Source organism: Aureobasidium melanogenum (genome assembly GCF_000721775.1).
Source record: "Aureobasidium melanogenum CBS 110374 unplaced genomic scaffold scaffold_1, whole genome shotgun sequence".
In the NCBI taxonomy this organism is placed as follows: Eukaryota; Fungi; Ascomycota; class Dothideomycetes; order Dothideales; family Saccotheciaceae; genus Aureobasidium; species Aureobasidium melanogenum.
Genome location: NW_024470053.1, coordinates 1,849,953 through 1,868,193, shown reverse-complemented (window position 1 = coordinate 1,868,193; position 18,241 = coordinate 1,849,953). Strand labels below are relative to the sequence as shown.

The window sequence follows — 18,241 nt, the reverse complement described above, 5'->3', positions numbered from 1 at the left end:
TCTTACAATTTCTGCTGCAGTTCGTCCAACGAGCGCTATGGTCTCAGGTTGATAGCACGAACGGACTCATTGTTCAATGCCAAATCACTCAGTGACACCTTCTGACCACCAGATTTATTTAAGATCTACTATTTGTACCGATAGCGATTTATACCGAGAACGAGAACCATGCTCATACTGGTATGTCATGTTGACATTGCTAATTTTCCTCTGAGGCAGGGTTGTACCCTCAGCGGATCGGACTTGACAAGCCTCGATTCTTCCAAGTCCACACGTCTATAATCCGTACTCGTTGGACACTTGCTATCAGGCTTTATGCGCATTGCAATAATCATGTATCTGATTTCAGCTCAAGTATTTCAAGGGTGGGGATGCCGCTACGGTCGCTTGATCTGTCAAAGTCTGAATGCCTCGCGACCTGCTTTGTCGCATGACTGTAACTTCGAGACTCTGCGACCTGCATCCAATCTAAAGGTAGGTATATGTACGAGCAATCTGAAATTCCCACCATCAAACCAATACCAGCTCAGCTGGCTCATCTTCATTGGTCTAGTGGTCATGATTTCCGCTTGTCAAGAGTAAAATCTCGTCAAGCGCGGGAGACCAGGGTTCGATTCCCTGATGGAGAGCACATTTATTTTGTCTTTTTTTGCTCGTACACCATACTGCTGTATGCTTTGTAGCGCAAAACGGAAGGATATTTTTGGTTGTTTTGATGTCTTAATGGTCGAATTGGTGGGGTTCGATTTGGACTCTAGTTGGTGGGCCGAAAGCGGATGTGGAATGTAGTCTTTGCCTTGTGTTTCCAATCCGGACTACAAAGGCTTCTGGCAGCGTAATTGTCTGAGAAGAAACCTTGAATCCGAACTGAACTGAATGTTATTTTGTTTCTGCGTGAGTTGTTCTTCAGACTTTGTGTTATAGTTCGAGATCAAGTCATTGCGTTTTCGGTTTAGACCATACAAAATCCAACTTGCCAAAATGTCAGATAGCTCAAACATGCATGTCGACCAGACACCGCCTTCTGGTGTATCTGCATTCAACCCTCTAACCTTCAACTACCTCTCCATACCCTCCAGCCAACGATCACTATGGCGTCAAGATCCACCCATAGAAGTAGCCGATGGCAACGAACCCAAAACAGAAACCGCCACATCAGCAAGAGAATACTACCGAATCATGAAAACGACATATGTCTCTCCTGCCGTCAAAGCACTAGGAACAAATCCGTATCCTGGGCTAAGACAAAGACGATGGATTCCAGAATTGGGCACAGAGACGCCGAGATATAATGTTCAAATGCCTTGGATGGGGATATCTCGGATTCTGCAGTTTGTCAGTAAGTGAGGGGTGAGAGAGAGCCATCGAGAGGGTTTTGCTGACTTGTGGGTTTCATGAAGCGCCTGAAGAGTTACAGCGTCTAGGCTGTATAAACCTAGAAACTGATGACAACTCTGAGATCGAAGTATCACCACGATTCAGAGTCGATACTGCAACACTAGCATCGGCAAGTACAGACAAAAGCATCATGACCATAATCGGCAACAACAAAGATATCCACCCCTGCTTACGAAGAACAAATTGGAAAGAGACTTCAGATGCCGAGTACGAATACCTCAAACCAGTTCTCCGAATCGTAACCAAGATGCTGGAGATGGATGGTGTATTGGATCTATGGTTTGCTTTAGGGCAACCGATGCAAAAACTGCCACGAACGGAGATGTTGAAAGCTCAAAAACAAAAGCATCGGGTTTATTATACAGGTAGATCTACAGTGGGGCAGAGAGTACACACCAAAAGCGAGATGAAAGCGCTCTGCGACTATGTGACGTTTTCATGGCTGCACGAACGCGAATGTCCTGGGTCGACACTTGTGAATGTCAACAGGCCAGGGCTTCGTCCAGGGGAGAAGCGGTAGGCGAATTGCCAGAAGAAGACATACATTTCAAGGATATTCGCTGACAAGTTCAATCAGGCGTGCAAGCGATATCAGACTCGATACTCACCTGCTTTATATCATCTCTGGTGGAACGCAATTGAATGTAAGTCAGTTTCGCCATGTCGGTCCAACTTTGGGCTAACCTTGCTTGCAGGCTTCTTACTACAATCCAGCAGCCTCAGATGCAAGTGCGTACATGCGAACGCAACTGATTCTAGCAAACGTCATAATTCATGAATTGACTCATGCTTGGTTCGTAAGTAATTTCTGAGCTTGCAAGCCAAACCCATCAACGTCCCTGCCAACAAGCCCTTATCTTGTCGCAAAGAACCATGCTAACTCACCTTTCAACATCTAGAATAACGTAACAACAGAGACATATGGTATAAGTACTTTCCGCAACGACGACAGAGCCGGCGAAGAAGGTTTCGCCCTAGAAACAGTGATAAACAAAAACAGTATCCTTATCGAGATTCACACAAACATCAGTATCGACACAACACCCTTTGGCATTGCTGCACAAAGGTGGCCAGGTCTAGAGAGCCGAGAAGATATTGCCATCAAAGCTAGTGCGGCAAAACATGGTTTCAGATACGATACTTTGTATGCCGTGCCTATGAGCGTAGGTCCCTCGGGAACACAAGACTCGATGCTCGGTAATGTTTCGTTGCTAACTCGATCAAACCAGTACGTCCATCAATTCTTCCTCGATGACTTCTGGGACAACCGTATCCTCCGATTCGGCGACGGGGCCGTAAACAACTACAAAGCCGTCGGCGTGCGGGTCTCACTAATCGACCAACTCAAGTATGACGATCTGGAAAGTCCCACAGTCAAACAAAAGCAAGATCCCCTGTCAGGCGCATGGGAAGATGACCCCGAGATTGACTCCGATGCCGAGTATCCGAATGTGGACGAGGGAATCATTTACCCGAATAGGATTTTGACTCTTTTGGGTCAAGAGATGAGTGATTCTGATATTGAGATGGGGGATGCAAGTGATGCAGATCAGAACGATGACGACGTCCCTGACGATGAGGATGATGAAGTAGTATGATAGGGGTTGGTGATGTGATTCGCAGTCAGACTGTGATAGTCGGATTACACGGATACCTTATCAAGTCCTGAGTCAAATCCACTTGAGTCGAGCATGATCTGCGACGACTGTGCGACCGTGATAAGATGTCTTCGCCAATGTGCTGAGCGTAATGCTTTTGAGCCTTTCGTTGGTGTCGGTCGCTTCCTGATGGCAGTTTCCTAGTTGAGTATCGTGCAATTCGTCCTTTGTTCGGGTTGTTCAGTCGTCGAGCAAATCGAAGTTGCATGCTAGGCAAGCTTGATGCAAGGAGCTGCTTCAGTGAACAAAGAAGATATGATTCAAACCCCGAGCTTGAGTGGCACATAGTATGCACATCTTTGTACCTGACCACCGAATCCGGTCAACAGAGGCTTTTGAGCAACAAACACTTTCTTTTCAGCCTGACCCACCTGTGTCATCTCGTGTTGCAAAATCTCATTAGCTTCGACTTCGATGAGCCAGCAAAATCTTTGAAGATGCCCATGCCGAAGTTATTTCCAGGGCGCACATCCAAACCGCCATCACCCCCTTTCGATGCCTCGAGTTTCGATCCCAGCACCTTGAGCAAGGACGAACTGAAATTAATGGTCCTCGACCCAGACCTGTGTTTAATAGGCACGAAACCCGCCCTTGAAGACGCAGCGTCAAAACATGGCTGGGTCAGGAGAAAATACACAGTCGAGGTATCTCCTTCTGTACTGGCTCTCGGCAAAAACCCTTACCCAGGACTTAGGCAAAGTCGTTCAATACCTGAACTAAACAGAGACACCCCAGCTTATGATCCTTGCCAACCATGGTTCGGAGATAACCCACTTCTTAGGTATCTCACACCCTCAAAATTGTTGCAATTGGGTTGTATCAACACAGGCACCGGCATATTCTCACCCATATCGCCCCAATTCAGAATTGATCAGGAGGTCGCGGCAAGAGTTAGCAGACTGAGAACTGCCCCAGGACTGTATATGGGCAAGCACGATGGCATTCATCCAATTGTGCGTCGTAGCCAATTTCGACTCACATCCGACTATGAGTACGAATGTCTGAAGCCCACCCTGAGGATCGTAACCAAGATGCTGGAGATGGACAGTGTTCTTGATATGCTGTGGTCCCTCGGTCAGCGTTGGACACAGGTAAGGGGTACAAAGAAAATCAAGGATGTTTACGTATACTATACTGGCCGATCGACACCTCAGCAGAGACGAGAGACTGCTCTCGAGCTAGAGAAGCTGGTAGATTTCGTACACTTCGAATGGGGTGATACAAAGAATTTGGATAGTGTCTGTGCGAAAACTTATCCGATGGATGAGCCTGGGCTAAGAGGCGGAATAACCACGTAAGCCTTGTGCATTCTGAATGCCCCAGAATCTTTTGAACGTTGGCTAACATCGAAGCGTGTACCAGGCGTGCTTGCAGAGTCGGCCTCGACGATGAATTCCGATACATCATCGCGGGTGGCAGCGCGTTGCGTGCAGATCTCTACAATCCTGAAGCGCAAAATATGTCCTCTTTCTTGCGTACGCAGCTCTGGCTGGCGACAATCATCATCCACGAGTTAGGCCATGTTTTCAGGTAATCAGCACGTCTTCTTCGACCTTGTGATTGCTTAGGGATGACTGCTAATCGAGCGCTCGAATATAGGCTCAACACAAATAAACTGCTTGAGGCGAACAATCCCTTCTGCAACGATAGCCGCATCGCAGAAGAGGGGAATGCTTTGGAAGCGGCAGTCCATGTATGTATACTGAACCGCATTGACTCACTTTTGGAGGGCATCATACCCATGCTTGACCGCAGTTCCGCTGACAGTGTTTAGAAAGGAGTGATAATGGAGCCCAACTCCGCCAATCCAAGAGTGCTCACAACACCTTTTGGTATGGTATCGTGGAAGTGGCCAGGTATCCACGACGGCGAGTACTATGATGAAAAATCCAGATGGACTGTCGAAGAAGAGGCACCATTGTATCATACCTTTTACGCAATGAAGATGGAGGTAGTATACATGCCATCGTAAGGTATAACAAGCAAATGCTGACGGACGCAGTATATACGGGACTTCTTCAACGATGAGTTTTGGAATCAACGATACTTGAGGTTCGGAGGTCAAGCATTTTCAGGATTCGCGGCCGTCGGTGTACGTCTCCTTTTCGAAGACGACTCAAGTGCTTCAAAGATAAAGCGCAACATGGCAATCGGTTTAGAACTAGAGGCGGATGAATGGATGCCGGGTGTGATAGATCAGGGAATTGTTTATCGCGACAGAGTTTTGAATCTCTCTGGTGGGACGGAAATAGCTAGAGACGCCGAGAAGGTAAAGACGGCTGAGGAGAAGATGATAGACGAGATTGTGGAGGGGTTCGTCGTGAAAGACATGAAGAAGCTGAAGATTGCGATGAGAGAGAAGATAGGAAGCCCAGCAAGGAGCCCAGGCAAGAGTCCAGGAAAGAGCCCAGGAAGGATTTCGATCAAGAAGAGGAAGTCGAAGAAGCCTTGAGGTACTGCCGTCCAAGCGGGGAAACAGTTAGTGAATACTCACAAAGTACTGTGCTGCAAATCGCTTAGACCTCATAATCGTCAAAGTGTTGACAGAGAGATATGGAACGTCTTCGTGGTGGTTGACAGTTGGAAAGAAAGGGAGGATTGTGATGACGTTGCGCGCCAAATTCGCGTTGCCGAAATCGCGTCACCCTGGAGATTGGCCGTTGATCAACAAGGCCACCTTTTTCAAACAACATACATAGACACTTGTATTTCAAAGTAAGCAAATCAAACATCAAAAAGACACAATGGCATCAGACAGTCCCATGAAACGCAAGCGCTCCGGCGAAGACTTGACTGCAAACACTTCAAAACGAATCCTTCGTCCGCGATCCACTCCTGAAGTAACAACAATATCCATCCAGCCAGCGATTATCTCGAAACCACGAGTCAAGAAGCCCATCTCTAGAAGACTTCCACACGTCGAGCCAACGACCACAGATCCTCACTCGAATCTCCTTCTTCAGAAAGATCAGATCATTGAACAGCTACGACTGGAACTTGCCGAAGCAAACAATGAACTCGCCTTGACACGGAAGAGGTTACTAGAGACTGAGAAGAGATTGGCCGATACCTAGAAGGCTTCTGCTGTCGGAGCGAACACATCCGCCCATGGCTGAGAGACTCGTGTTGAGCTCGTCAACAAAGCATCAAATATGTTGCTCAAAGTTGGAAGCCTACACTCAAGCTTGGAACAACTACACGATTCCGACCGATCACTCTGCTGATTATCTCAAGACTGGCGATGATTTCGAAGAGGCAGAAGGCAGACCATCATCAGTTTTTGGCTTGGTGAATGCCGACCCGAGACAAATATGACACCTTCGGAGAAGAGAAGCACCCATGACGATAGCGAGGACATTTCCCGTGACTGAACATATACTTCGATTGATAAGGAAGTAGGAGATATTGATAGAGCAGGGAAGAATGCGAGAGTCTGTACACTGGTTATCCAGCGCACTTAGGGATGACAGATATGGGAATGAGTATGGTATAGGCGAAGGATTTCCAAGCTGGACAAGACTGTACGAACAAAAGAATTTTTAGTTCTCAACAGCAAGGACTATACAATTCAATTTTTCTAATATTGCTGTACTTCATGTGTCCCTAAATCAATTGGCTTCGCAGCAGTCTGCACATGGATGCGCGTGACCCTCAATTTGACGCCAATCATCTATCCTGGCGTACTATATAGGTATGAATTACTTGCTCTCCTCTCCCTCCTCTTCTTCCTATCTTTCACGCTCAAGTATAAAGAACCAAAGGCAAGGAATCATTGGCAGAAGAAGACAGAGCTGTGGGTCAGCACGAGATGTTGTGTTTGACGAGGAAGCCGAGTGAAGGAGGAGGCCGATAAGTGAGCTATTCTCCTGTGAATCAACCCTTGTTCGAACACTACGAAAACATCCTTTACTCCTTTATCAATGATGACTGTCGACTGCTTGTCCCATTGCAGCTTCTCCAGGACCTGCCTGTCCCACAGTGCGCCTCTGTTGACTTCCGCCTTCGTCGCTTCTTTCTCTGGTATGGTGAATATGTAACTCATCTGTAAAGCGAGACTGACCAGATATAGCACTCTATCAAAACGTCCACAGCCATCGTCAATCTTCACTTAAAGATCATCTTCTTTGCGCGCACACCAGCCTCTCCCCGAGCTACGGTGTATGTATTCCACTGACGTTCTTGTCGAATCGGCTGACATCGCTATTAGCTATCTTAACAACCATGTCGACCACTCAAAACAAGAACTCTACTTCCCAGCTCGATGACACCGCACCTGATGACTCGAACAATGCTACCAACACAACAATGACCACAGAAGAGAACTCGAGAGCCAAAATCAAGATGCTTGAGACTCAGCTTCAAGCCTCTCAGCAGGAAAATACACGTCTCAAGAAAGCCCTCAAGATAGAGGCTGAATTCCGGGAAGCCATTCGCAAAGCCTATGAGAAGTTGAACTCGCCAAACTGAACTCGAGCACCTAGAGCTCACAGCGTAGTCCATTGCTTCAGCGTCGGAACTAGTGTTGCTGGTCTTTGTGGTACGAGCTACGATTTTCTGATTACAGACTATCGCAAGTACATGGAGATTTGCACATCTTACATGCGCTATGTAGCCAAGAACACAAGTGCAGGTGGCTCATCTTCTCTTATCTCCTTCCATTGATGTACCATGAAGTTCGTTGATGGCAGTGACGTCCAGCTCGATAGGATCCAATGTCAGCCCATGCTTTCCAGGGGCCCAGACTTCGATGGGCAGCAATGATGATGCCACAGATCCCGTTTCACAAACTTCCACAAGCCCTCGAGGCATCTTCTCATTGTCAATCTGGGTCCCTTTCGCCCTCTGTCGTCTCAACCAAGCCCAACATACTCCAGCAACAAGCGTCACAGCAACTATAACACCAATAGTTATACCTGCTAGTGTTCCTGGCAATAGTCCTTTGTGGCCAACACCATTGGCGTGCTCCGAAGCATCGCTTCCATTACGCTGGAATGCTGTGAGCTTGGAAGCCCACGTCAAATCCCATGATGGTGCCTTGATCATTGGTAGGACTGAGGAAGTGCCATTGGCAGAAATGGTGATCAGAGACGAGTCAGCCATGTCTGGTCCTGGTGCCTGAGCGAGCATCAACTGTCCTGTCTGCCAATTCTGCGCCATAAAAGCCCCTTGAAGGAATGCACGTCCAAGATGGAACCTGCCATCCGGAGATTGATATGGTGAGCATGGGAAGTATTGAGTTGGAGAATTGACAAGCGGCCACTCCAAAGTGAGATTTAGAAGTGCGAAAGGCAGGTAGATCGTGCTTGTGGAGGTTTCCGAACTGAAGTTGAAAGAAAGATAGGAAGGAGAAGTCATGATATTACGGTACGAAGGGGCCGATGTGTTCCATATGTAAAGACCCAGAGTTTCATTGAAGCCGACTGGAAGATGCTCAATAATTGCCGCGCAAGTCTCCGGAGGCAGGTACAGATATGGCACACCTGGGTTTGGGTATGCTTTGATGCTGCTGACTCCATGGCTTTGTAGAAGATTGCGCACTGGCAGCTTTTCATCCTTGGGAAATGGAGAGTCTCCGCTGGCGACACCCAGACCAACATCAGTCAGCTCGAATGTGTCCGTGTTCGATACGATCGGAGTTGTGAGACATCTGGACTTGTCATACCCTCCAATGACGAGACTTCCAGGTACTGAGCTTGAAGTCGAAGCTGAGCCAATATGAAGACCGTAGAACGCGGAAGGAATAGCATCTTGCGCATACGCCAACGGCAAAGTGGTGTTCAACGAGACGTCACTCCCATTCACAGAACTGTACTCAAAATGTGCTGCGCCGCCATACAATGAGAGGAACCCTGTATCCAGTGTGTACCATACATTTGGTGATAGGTAATTGACGTTGATACTTTGATCAATGGCATTGGCGGTGAAGTCAAGGTATGAGTCATGTTGCCCGGAGCTTTTGAGAGTAATCCTATCGCTGATATAGCTTGCTTGCCCAGATAGATTCAGAGGACCAAGGGAAGTGTCCCATGTCGAGGCGCTGAATGGAGTACTATTCATCCAAGACCATGGGCCTATCGAACCAGTCCAGAGGTCTGTTTGAGACTGAGGGCAAGCACTACGAGGGTCGGAGCATGCATCTGTATGGACGAATAGATTGGTCTTGGTCAGGGAAGGGAGCAAAGTAGTATTCTTGGTATAAAAAGTCAGCAGGTCATCCAGAAAATCGACTGCTCCAAGACATACTTGCTCCGGCCAGGAGACTGTTTGGGTCAAAGCGTTCCACGGCCCTTTTCGTTGTCAGTCAACGAGAAAGACTTTGCCTTTTGTGCACATACCGTCAGGACCAACAGTCGTGTCATAGTTAAGTGACCTTGGAACACTTGCGTATGCTCCGCGGAAGAACAGGATGATCAAAAGCACAGGAGACATTCCTTATCTGCACACCACCGGCTGGTCGTTGAGGTTGGACCGCAAGGAATAAAACCCGAGACCAAGATGATAGGAGGATGAACAAAACTTGGGACCAAAACCGGGAAGACTTCGTCAGATATACTTACGTTATTTACACAAGCATACTCAGATAGCCTGCCTGTAGGTGCACCGCATCACTTTCCGGTCTGTACCTACCGTAAATAGCATCCAAACCGCCCGATACTTGTCAGCATGCAGGGATAGTGGTCGAGGACGAATGTCATCGCACTACGGCAACCCAGCGTATTCTGTCTTTGAGCTACTGCGTGATAACGGTCGCAGACATATTAGCAGACTGCTGGCGATTTGGTTGCGTCAATCATATTCATCGTTCGGGCGCGTCGCCCAAGCGCCGGGGATAGTTCGAGTTAAACATTAGCCGCCATCTTCGCGCCAGCGCTTCGAAACGATATGATCGGATGGAGCAATTGTCGCTCGGTGATGGGAAGTTGGGGACAGCGTAGAAGAGCGATTCAATAGAAATCGAGACGACACGTGAGGGCTAGCAGATTGAAGAAAAGGAAGGAAGAGGAAGTGGCAGGCGCAACCAAACCCCACCACGAAAAAAGGGCGGGGCATGACCTGCCTCGATCCTGACTCAAAAACGTATGATAAAAGACAATGCAACAATATTTCTGAGGTCAACTGGGATTCTATATGTAAAAAGTGCCTGGACTATCAGGCTATAAAGATAGAGTAAGTCGTATATACAAAAGATAGAAATAGGAAAAGGAAAGAAAGTCGGGGTTGAAGAATATTAAAATGCAGCGCCTCAAATCAACAAATCTTGTACAAGATTATTAACACACTGCTTACAAAAGGAAAGCGGCGAAAGCAGCAACACCAGCCAGACCAGCAGCACCGACCTTGTTGGCGGCGCCAGTGTACTGAGAAGGTGAGTAGGTGGAGGTGGCCTTGCTGCCAGAGCCAGTTCCGACAATACCAGTTCCCTTGGGGCCAACAGACATCATGGTGCTGTTGGAAACGGCGAAGGGAGCGGAGGTGGGGGCGATGGGAGCGGGAGCAGAGACAGCAGGGGCGGATTCCTGAGGAACACCGGCAGCAGGGCTAGTGTACTCGATGGGGGTCCAAGACGAAGAGATGACGCTAGTGACGCTGTATGCGGTAGGGACAACGGAAGTCTCGACAACTGTGGAAGAGGCTGGGCAGTTCTTAACGCCCTCAGCGCAGCTAGTCACAGTGACGATGGCAGTGCTGTAGTAGAACATGGTCGAAGGAATAGTGACAGCGGCCGAGGTGGTCTCAGGGCTGACGGGAGATGAACCGGCAGCGGAAGAAGCGGCAGAGCCAGACTCAACGGGAACAGAGCCAGCAGGAGCAGATCCAGCGGGGGCAGATCCAGCGGGCGAAGAGGCTGCGGGAATGGAAGAAACACGAGACCAAACGCTGGAGATGGTGATGGCGGTAGGGAAGACAGTGGTAGAAACTTGGCGTGCTGGGCAGTTAGTCACTTCGGGAGCGCAGCTAGTGATGGTGATCTCCTTGGTGCTATAGAGAACGACAGTCGAAGGGACAGCAACGTGACCCTCAACGGATGCAGGAGTGGTCTGCTCGGGGCTGACGGGAGAAGACTGAGGAACAATGGCAGTGTGGGTCAGGACGGTGGAAACAGTGCTCTTGACAGTGACTGAAGTGGTCATGACAGAGGGAGCAGTCAGGACGGTGGTAGATCCAGCAGAGGTGACACTAGGAAATGTTAGTTAGGTTTATCAGATCAAGAAAGATGAATCTTACGTCTGGCCGACGGGGCATGTGGTAACTGTAGACTTGACAACATCGGTAACGTAGACGGTGCTCTCGAGCGAAGTGGAAGTCTGCGAAGGAATGGCGTTGTTTCCACCAACGGGAACAGTGATGGTGTGGAGGTTAGTGGTCGAGACAGTGCTCTTAACAGTGACCGAGGTGGTCATAACCGAAGGGGCAGTCAGAACAGTGGTAGATCCAGCAGAGGTGATGCTGAGAAATTGTTAGCATATTTTCAAGATGAACTAAAATACAAGGCATTGGCTTACGTCTGGCCAACAGGGCATGTAGTGACGGTAGTCTTGACGACATCAGTAACGTAAACAGTGCTCTCGGTGGATGTAGCAACGGAAACGGCGCCAGATTGAGAATCAGCAGTGGAAGAGCTGCCGTTGTTGTAAGGACCAGGAACGAATGCAGCACCAGTGGAGAAAGCACCAGATCCGGGAGCAGTAGTCAGAGCAGCAGTGGCCTTGGCAGTAGTGTTGACGGAGGGAAGGCTTGCGGTAGGCTTCAGGCTGGCGGGGATGCTGGTGACCTTGTAGTTGTCCTTGTTGAGGCACAACATGTAAACGTGGTTACAGGCAGCGTCATCAGCAGTCGTGCTTGTCAAGCATGTTGAGAGGGTGGTGGCACAGGCATTGCCGCAGATGGCGTCCTCACGATCACACTCTGCTGTCGAGTTTGTGGTGGAAAGGCAAGTCTTCCTTCTGCCGGCGCAGTCCAGGGGTTGGTAATCAACAAGGCTAGTAGCGATGTTGCCTAGACAGCCATTATAGACACCTGATTGCTGTTAGCATCACCTCAGCTTCCGGTCTCTTGATTGGACATACCTTGGCATTGGGACGAAGTTGAGGCGTTGCCGCTTGATGAGCCGCAAGAATCAAGCACTATATTGAGTTAGCTTTGAGAACCTTCAGACAAGACAACAGGGTGAAACATGCATTGGCTACATGTGTTTTTGCCTGGAAGAATATTAGCGGTATCCAAGAAGCAGATATGTATCTACTCACAATCCGCGTTTTGACGTTGACATTCGTTGTCAGGAATTAAGGAACCGGGAGCGTGGCAGTCAGTGTATCTCTTGATGCAGTTGATGTTCTGAGCAGCTTCCTCGGCTTCTACGCTTTCGCCCAAGCAGCTCTCATAACGCTTTTGGCAACCAGGCTTCACAGAGGCGTCGCCGCTGGAGAGGCAGACATCGTTCTGTTCAAAAAGTCAGCCTAGATCATCACTTCATACTCGATAACCATACCATTCTGCTGCATTGGGTCTTGCAAACAGCCGTTGAAGCCGAGCAATTGTTCGATGCGTTGCCATCCAGGAAGCAGGTTGTAGCATCCTTGACACAGTCGATGGTCGAGATGGGAGACACTTCGTAGCTACCAAGACACTGTTCGTAGTGGGTGAGGCACTCCGAGTGGACAGAGGTGGAGTTCGAACCACTGGTGCAAGTATCCATCTGATATACAGATTAGCATCTTTCTAAAAAGTCAAATTCAGTTCGGGGGTATTACGCTTCTGGAGCAAGTTGTTTTGCAGATGGCTAATATACAGGTTAGTATAAAGTAAGAAGTGTAACGGAGTTTTCATCTTACCATTCTGGGCATCACACTCAGCATCAGTGTATTTGCCAGAGGTGTAGCATGCCTCAGTACGAGAGACGCAGTCGACGATGGAGGGCTTCAATTGAGAGGTACCGAGACAAGACTCGTACGCCGAATCGCATTGTGCTGAAATGCTGGAGTCACCGCTCGCTATGAAGTCATTAGTGGGTATCATCAAGAGAGATAAAGTCTCGACTTACAGCCGCATGTGGAGCGTGCTCTAGTACATTCATTTTTACATTGAGCATTTTCAGAATCGCATTCCTGATCAGATTTGCCGTCGAGGTAGCATTGCTCAACAGCGGCGACGCAGTTCAAGCTGGAAGTGGTGGAGTTGCCTGAAGTGCATGCGCTATAAAATGCGAGACAGCCCGCCTTGACGCTAGGATCCCCCGAACTTAAGCAGGTCGAATACATGTATCCGCACTGTGATTTGCATGTGGCAAGTTCTGAGTCCTGTGCATTGTCGCCGGAAGTTGCGTTGAGGTATGAGGCTTCACTGTTAGAGACACAGCTCGAAGTCAGAGTGGGAAGGTTCTTGGCGCCAACGCAGCTAGAGTACCACGACAGAGCGGTTGCGTTGTCAGCCTTGTTTCCACTGCCGGACAGGATGTCGTTGCCACGAGCACAGAAGTCCCTTCTCAACGGTTAGCAATATCCTCTAAAAGTAGTACGGGTGTCACGTGCTTGCACTGGGCGTTATGGGCCTCGATATCGTTGTCATTGTTTCCTGCCTGGATCATAGCCTCAACCTCGGAGATACAGTGAACCTTGCTGGTAGTGACCTGTCCGGCTCCAAGGCATTTTTCGAATGATTCCTCACATTGGCTGTCGTCACCACTTGTCATGCACGCATCTTTGAGAACACCACTACAGGATATTAGCCTCTTTCCTCTTCTATGTCGACAAATATACTCACCAAGTTTGCTTGCAAGTGGCTGTAAGGGCAGCAGCCTGGCAATATGGTCAGCTAGTGTTAACTCCTTCCATCAAGGGATGCTCACATCATTGTCGGCGACGTTGTTGAGGTAGGCTTGTTCTGCTTGTTCGATGCAAGACGAAGAAGGGGCGGTAGCGTTATTTGCCCCAAGACATGCGCTATAGTTCTTTTGACAAGATTCCTCTGAACCGTTTGCACTGTTGCAGATATCGAGGATTGCTGAACACGCCTGCTTGCCTGGACAGTGCATTAGTGACCATCATACATATCTCTGGATTTGTCAAAACAACAGTTCGCGATTTTAGAGTCACAAGCGTTGGTCAAATCATGCGAGGCCGATGCGTAACAGGGGATGACTTGAGCCAAGCAAGAGCTTGCGAGGTTGCTGGTTGAGTTCACACCGATGCAGGTATCATAACGCGAGTTACACACGCTTTGAGAAGAACCGCTGGACATGCAGTTCGAGCGTTGAGTGCTGCACGAGTCCTTGCATGCAGAGGCTTCAGAAGAGCATATGTTGTCATTCGAAAGATCGAAGTCGTAGCATTTGGTGTAAGCGGTGACACAGTCAACGGTGCTGTTCTGGGCAACAGCAATCGTTGCGAGGCCGATAAGGGCCGGAATGAAAGATCTCATAACGAGTGGAGGCCGAACAGTCGGCAAAAGTTAGTATTAACGAAAGAAAAGCCCGTAAGTATAACGGGAAGAATAATCGACAAAACAGAGAAGGAAGAAGACGAAGAGCAAAGCAGGACTGTCTGAGCAGCTGGGATATCGCATGTTTATGGGCGAGGCTGATCTGCAGCCAATTCGCCCAAGGAACCGTACCTGCGCTAGTATGGACGGATCCTCGTAGAAACATAATTAGTCCCGTATCCGCAGGCCTCTGACGCATAAATTGACTTTGAGCCAGTTAGGGCCGCCCTCGGCGGTCGGCGAACATCAAAATTACCTACGATCATGTGTACGGAGCAACTACAAAGGATTCGTATCGCTGGTGTGGCTTATGTGGGGTGCGAAAATTCTGTCTCAGCTTGAGACGTCGGCGCCTGAGCCATGCGGCTTGACAGGTACAACTCATACAAGCAACACCAGCACCCTGGATAGGTCGTGTATATCTTGACACATATCCTTCGAAATCCTTCGCAATCAATTCAAAGGTATGGGGGGTACCAGTTCGAGTTCGACCGCCTCCACACTGTTCGTGCTGTACCTGTCGATCAATTGGTGCAGGGTTCCGTCTTCCCGTCTGCAAATTGGATTTTTACGAAACCCTAACAATTTTTAGCGACGTGCCCTGCCGCAATTTTGGAGTCGACCCGCACTACTACCACTTGGCGCCTCGTGTCAATCGCCGCGGATTTAGATGGAAGGGGATATAGAGTGGCCTCGAATTGGCCTTGTCTCCACGTCAGGGATCTGGTGAATTGCGATAAACAAATGAAGACAATATAAATGTCTTCGAGAATAGACGTTGTTGGAAGCTGCACTCCACGATCGTAACTGCTTCAACGAGGAGGACACGTTGAAACGTGGAAAAGGCGAGGGCGTTGGGCCGGCTTGGCCGACGCAGCCTCAACCTACCTATAACGGTCCCTCCGAAAAATATTTCCAACTTTGCCAGCCACGACATCAGCCTGTGGGCACGTTGAGGTGGTTATTGAAAACTCTCCGTGACACTGCTAAATAAAGATCGAGATCGGGATAGTTATACGACGTTCATTCTAGGCACGCTGACTGTCTATGAGTTTATCTGCAACGATTAAGAGGCATTGACCATATGTATCTTTTGGCTGCTTATTCCCATTCATGGCACACTGTTCATCAACACTCGTGTCGCCCCTAGTGAGATGTCCAGTGAAATGACACATATGACGGAGATGAGTGTCATCTAGGCATGTCGGGCAGACTGGTATGCATTTAGGGAAAGTCTATCAATTCTTTTTTTTTTGGCGGTGTATGAGTGTGCGTTGTCTTGTGAATCCCCACTTCCGCTCTCTTTCCTTCCATAACATTTTCGAACATGGGAGTGTACTGTACCAATCGCGCTCGACCATTAGATTGATTTGAAGTCGAGTTTTGGCCTTGGGTCCCACAAGCAAAGATCGTGGTAACAAGTAGACAAGCTTGATTGGGAGATCAAGGCTTGGATGAAGATGGATCGCCCTCGTCGTTTCTCACTTTGTGTGGGAGTCTTGCTTCTCCCCCTTCTTGATTGTGTTGCCATTACAACTTGTCAGTTTGAGCCTCGGTGAATATATGTTGGAAACTACTTACGCAGACTGAGCGTGTCCATCTGCAGCTCTAGGAACAGGAAGCTGACGACGGGCAGAGCCACGCGCAGTACCTCCAGCTACCCTGCTCGGAATATAGAAGGCTCAAGAGATTGTGGGCGTTTGAGCGTCGGAGGTCTCGGTCGCAAAGGGTTCGGCAGCAGATACCCTGAACAGAGAACTAGGCTGTACGTCACCGCAGTGCGTCCTCTTCCGGAAGGAGTGTGGGTTGAGGCGAAATTCGCAGTAGACGGATTGTCAAGGTCGAAGTGCAGATGACTAGCGTGAGGAATAGTAAGACTGTGAGTCGATGTGTTGGCGGCAGGGTTTAGAACAGTTTTGGCAGCAGTGGCTTTGGTGGGACACAACGCCCGCTCGACCTTTGAGGGCCAGCCCTACTCGGGGTCGGTAGAGGTATGTTGAAACAAGTCCTTGCCCTTGAACGGACTGACAGCCGATGCAAGTGGCTCTTTCGCCTCCAATGATTTGTTGGCTGGAGGGATGTTCTTCGTAAGAGACTGCTTGGTTGATTGGCTCTCTGGCTTGAAACGCTGGACTGCGGCTTCCTCTGATATCATCAGGGAGCTGTGACAGCTCTTTGTCTAGCGAAACATCACCAGACTGGCGAATCTTCTTGCTCTGGATGCTCAAGTCTTGCTTGTTCTTCATCATCGATAGGCGGTTATTCATTCATGGTGAGCTCCTATTTGTGGCGCTTGGCCCCTGCTTCACCTGCACTATCATTACCGAAAGACCTGTTGTTAACCTGGTCCTGGTCCTGGTTCTGGTTCCGCTGCGAATCTGGCGTCTTAGTAATGTACAAGCTGTCAGATAACTTGAAGCCACTGACAGAGTCTTGATTATTGAGGGCGCTTGCACCAGGAATGAATCTGGCAGCATCAGAACGTAGCCTGGATGGTAAAGCAGGTCCAACTTTGTTGCGTCTCCCGATGTGTCACCAGCTTGCGAAACTGTCTCAGCTCTCGGCGGCACCCTGGTGTTTCTTGACAAGTAAGTCCAATGCGTCGCGCGCAGCTTGCATAAAAGTGTCGACATCGGGCGGCATTTGAGATTCCCACTCGTCTCTCTGCTCCTCCCAAAGTATTTCAGCTATCTCCAAGTTGACCTTGGCTAATTTTCGATCAGGTACATTAGATGAGATGAGAATGCACAATCTCAGAGCGAGGAGAGCAGGAACGTTGCTGCTGTCAAGGATTCGCTGAAGTGCGTCTGCATATGCAGTAAATTCTCTCTTGTCGTAGATCTCGTCGCCGTCTTCACAGTCTTCGATGAGGTATTGGACACGCTGATATTCTTCCTGTGTACCATCTCTGCCGACTATGGCGACGAGGTCGGGCACCACTAGACTCTGTGGGTATGGTTCAGGGTATTGATCGTCCTCGTCATCATCGTCCTCGTCTTCGTCAACGTCTGGCTTGTTCACTAGTTGGCACTGCGCAAGTTCGTCCAAATCGTTCCGCATGCTGACAAAATCCTGACCCGGCTCTGCGTCCTCAGGCAACTCATTAATCAAGGTGGTGTAAAGACGCTCCGCGCGCTCGCGATAGTGCTCGGCGTCATGCCAGTCTTCGGATGACATGCTAATGAGTGCGTATAATTTCATTGAGAAGAAACGCGAGACCCGATATGTGCTGAGCAGATAATGGCATCCTTCGATGCACTGTTCATCTTCTTCGCGATTGTAACATTGCGCAATCAACTTGTAGGCCTCCACAAGAAATTGTGCAAGGTTGTCTTGTTCCAAGGCTGCGATGTCCTGCATGATCTTTGATTGTTCAATTTGCCCTTCCATGATTGTGTCGTGTGTAGATGAATGTTTTGTCTAGAAAGCAACTTGTTGTCGAAGAGGAAAATCGAAATGTCGCGCTCGGTAGACTCAACAATCGCATGTCTTGTGACGAGACTTGCTCGCTTCACTTTTCTTCTCCTTTCCTTCGCTTTCCAAGCAAACTTGTTTTTTCTTCCTTAGCAAACTGCCATTGGGAAATCCTGGACATTAATCTTATTCTGTTCGATGAATTGTTGTTGTCATCTGCACCCAAGGAGGAGGGCGAAGATTCTGGAAAAGTTTATCTCGAAGCAATGATACTTTTGTGATGGATGGATCCT

The 18,241-nt window shown here is 48.8% G+C and overlaps 6 protein-coding genes across 6 annotated transcripts; 3 read left to right on the top strand and 3 right to left on the bottom strand.

Annotated features, from left to right (window-relative positions):
• Window positions 1–1,507: 1,507 nt before the first annotated feature.
• M437DRAFT_37611 (uncharacterized protein) lies at window positions 1,508–1,918 on the top strand (the record flags this gene model as incomplete). The annotated part of the gene is made up of 1 exon (XM_041019666.1): window positions 1,508–1,918. A coding segment is annotated over one exon (411 nt), but the record flags the coding sequence as incomplete, so codon positions are not given.
• Window positions 1,919–2,093: 175 nt separating this feature from the next.
• Window positions 2,094–2,996, top strand: M437DRAFT_37324 (uncharacterized protein; the record flags this gene model as incomplete). Its single annotated transcript, XM_041019606.1, has 3 exons — window positions 2,094–2,195; window positions 2,298–2,561; window positions 2,628–2,996. Coding segments are annotated over 3 exons (735 nt in total), but the record flags the coding sequence as incomplete, so codon positions are not given.
• Window positions 2,997–3,493: 497 nt separating this feature from the next.
• M437DRAFT_80330 (uncharacterized protein) lies at window positions 3,494–7,523 on the top strand (the record flags this gene model as incomplete). The annotated part of the gene is made up of 3 exons (XM_041027333.1): window positions 3,494–4,350; window positions 4,419–4,531; window positions 7,264–7,523. The coding sequence occupies 3 exons, from the start codon at window positions 3,494–3,496 to the stop codon at window positions 7,521–7,523; spliced, it is 1,230 nt and encodes a 409-aa protein (XP_040884710.1).
• Window positions 7,524–7,691: 168 nt separating this feature from the next.
• Window positions 7,692–9,485, bottom strand: M437DRAFT_37937 (uncharacterized protein; the record flags this gene model as incomplete). Its single annotated transcript, XM_041019744.1, has 3 exons — window positions 7,692–9,245; window positions 9,300–9,343; window positions 9,392–9,485. 3 exons carry the CDS (start codon window positions 9,483–9,485, stop codon window positions 7,692–7,694), a joined length of 1,692 nt encoding a protein of 563 aa, XP_040884709.1.
• An 854-nt stretch (window positions 9,486–10,339) lies between these two features.
• Window positions 10,340–11,188, bottom strand: M437DRAFT_37758 (uncharacterized protein; the record flags this gene model as incomplete). The annotated part of the gene is made up of 3 exons (XM_041019703.1): window positions 10,340–10,603; window positions 10,664–10,796; window positions 10,929–11,188. The coding sequence occupies 3 exons, from the start codon at window positions 11,186–11,188 to the stop codon at window positions 10,340–10,342; spliced, it is 657 nt and encodes a 218-aa protein (XP_040884708.1).
• A 5,899-nt stretch (window positions 11,189–17,087) lies between these two features.
• M437DRAFT_36828 (uncharacterized protein) lies at window positions 17,088–17,924 on the bottom strand (the record flags this gene model as incomplete). The annotated part of the gene is made up of 1 exon (XM_041019518.1): window positions 17,088–17,924. The coding sequence occupies one exon, from the start codon at window positions 17,922–17,924 to the stop codon at window positions 17,088–17,090; it is 837 nt and encodes a 278-aa protein (XP_040884707.1).
• Between the last annotated feature and the right edge of the window lie 317 nt (window positions 17,925–18,241).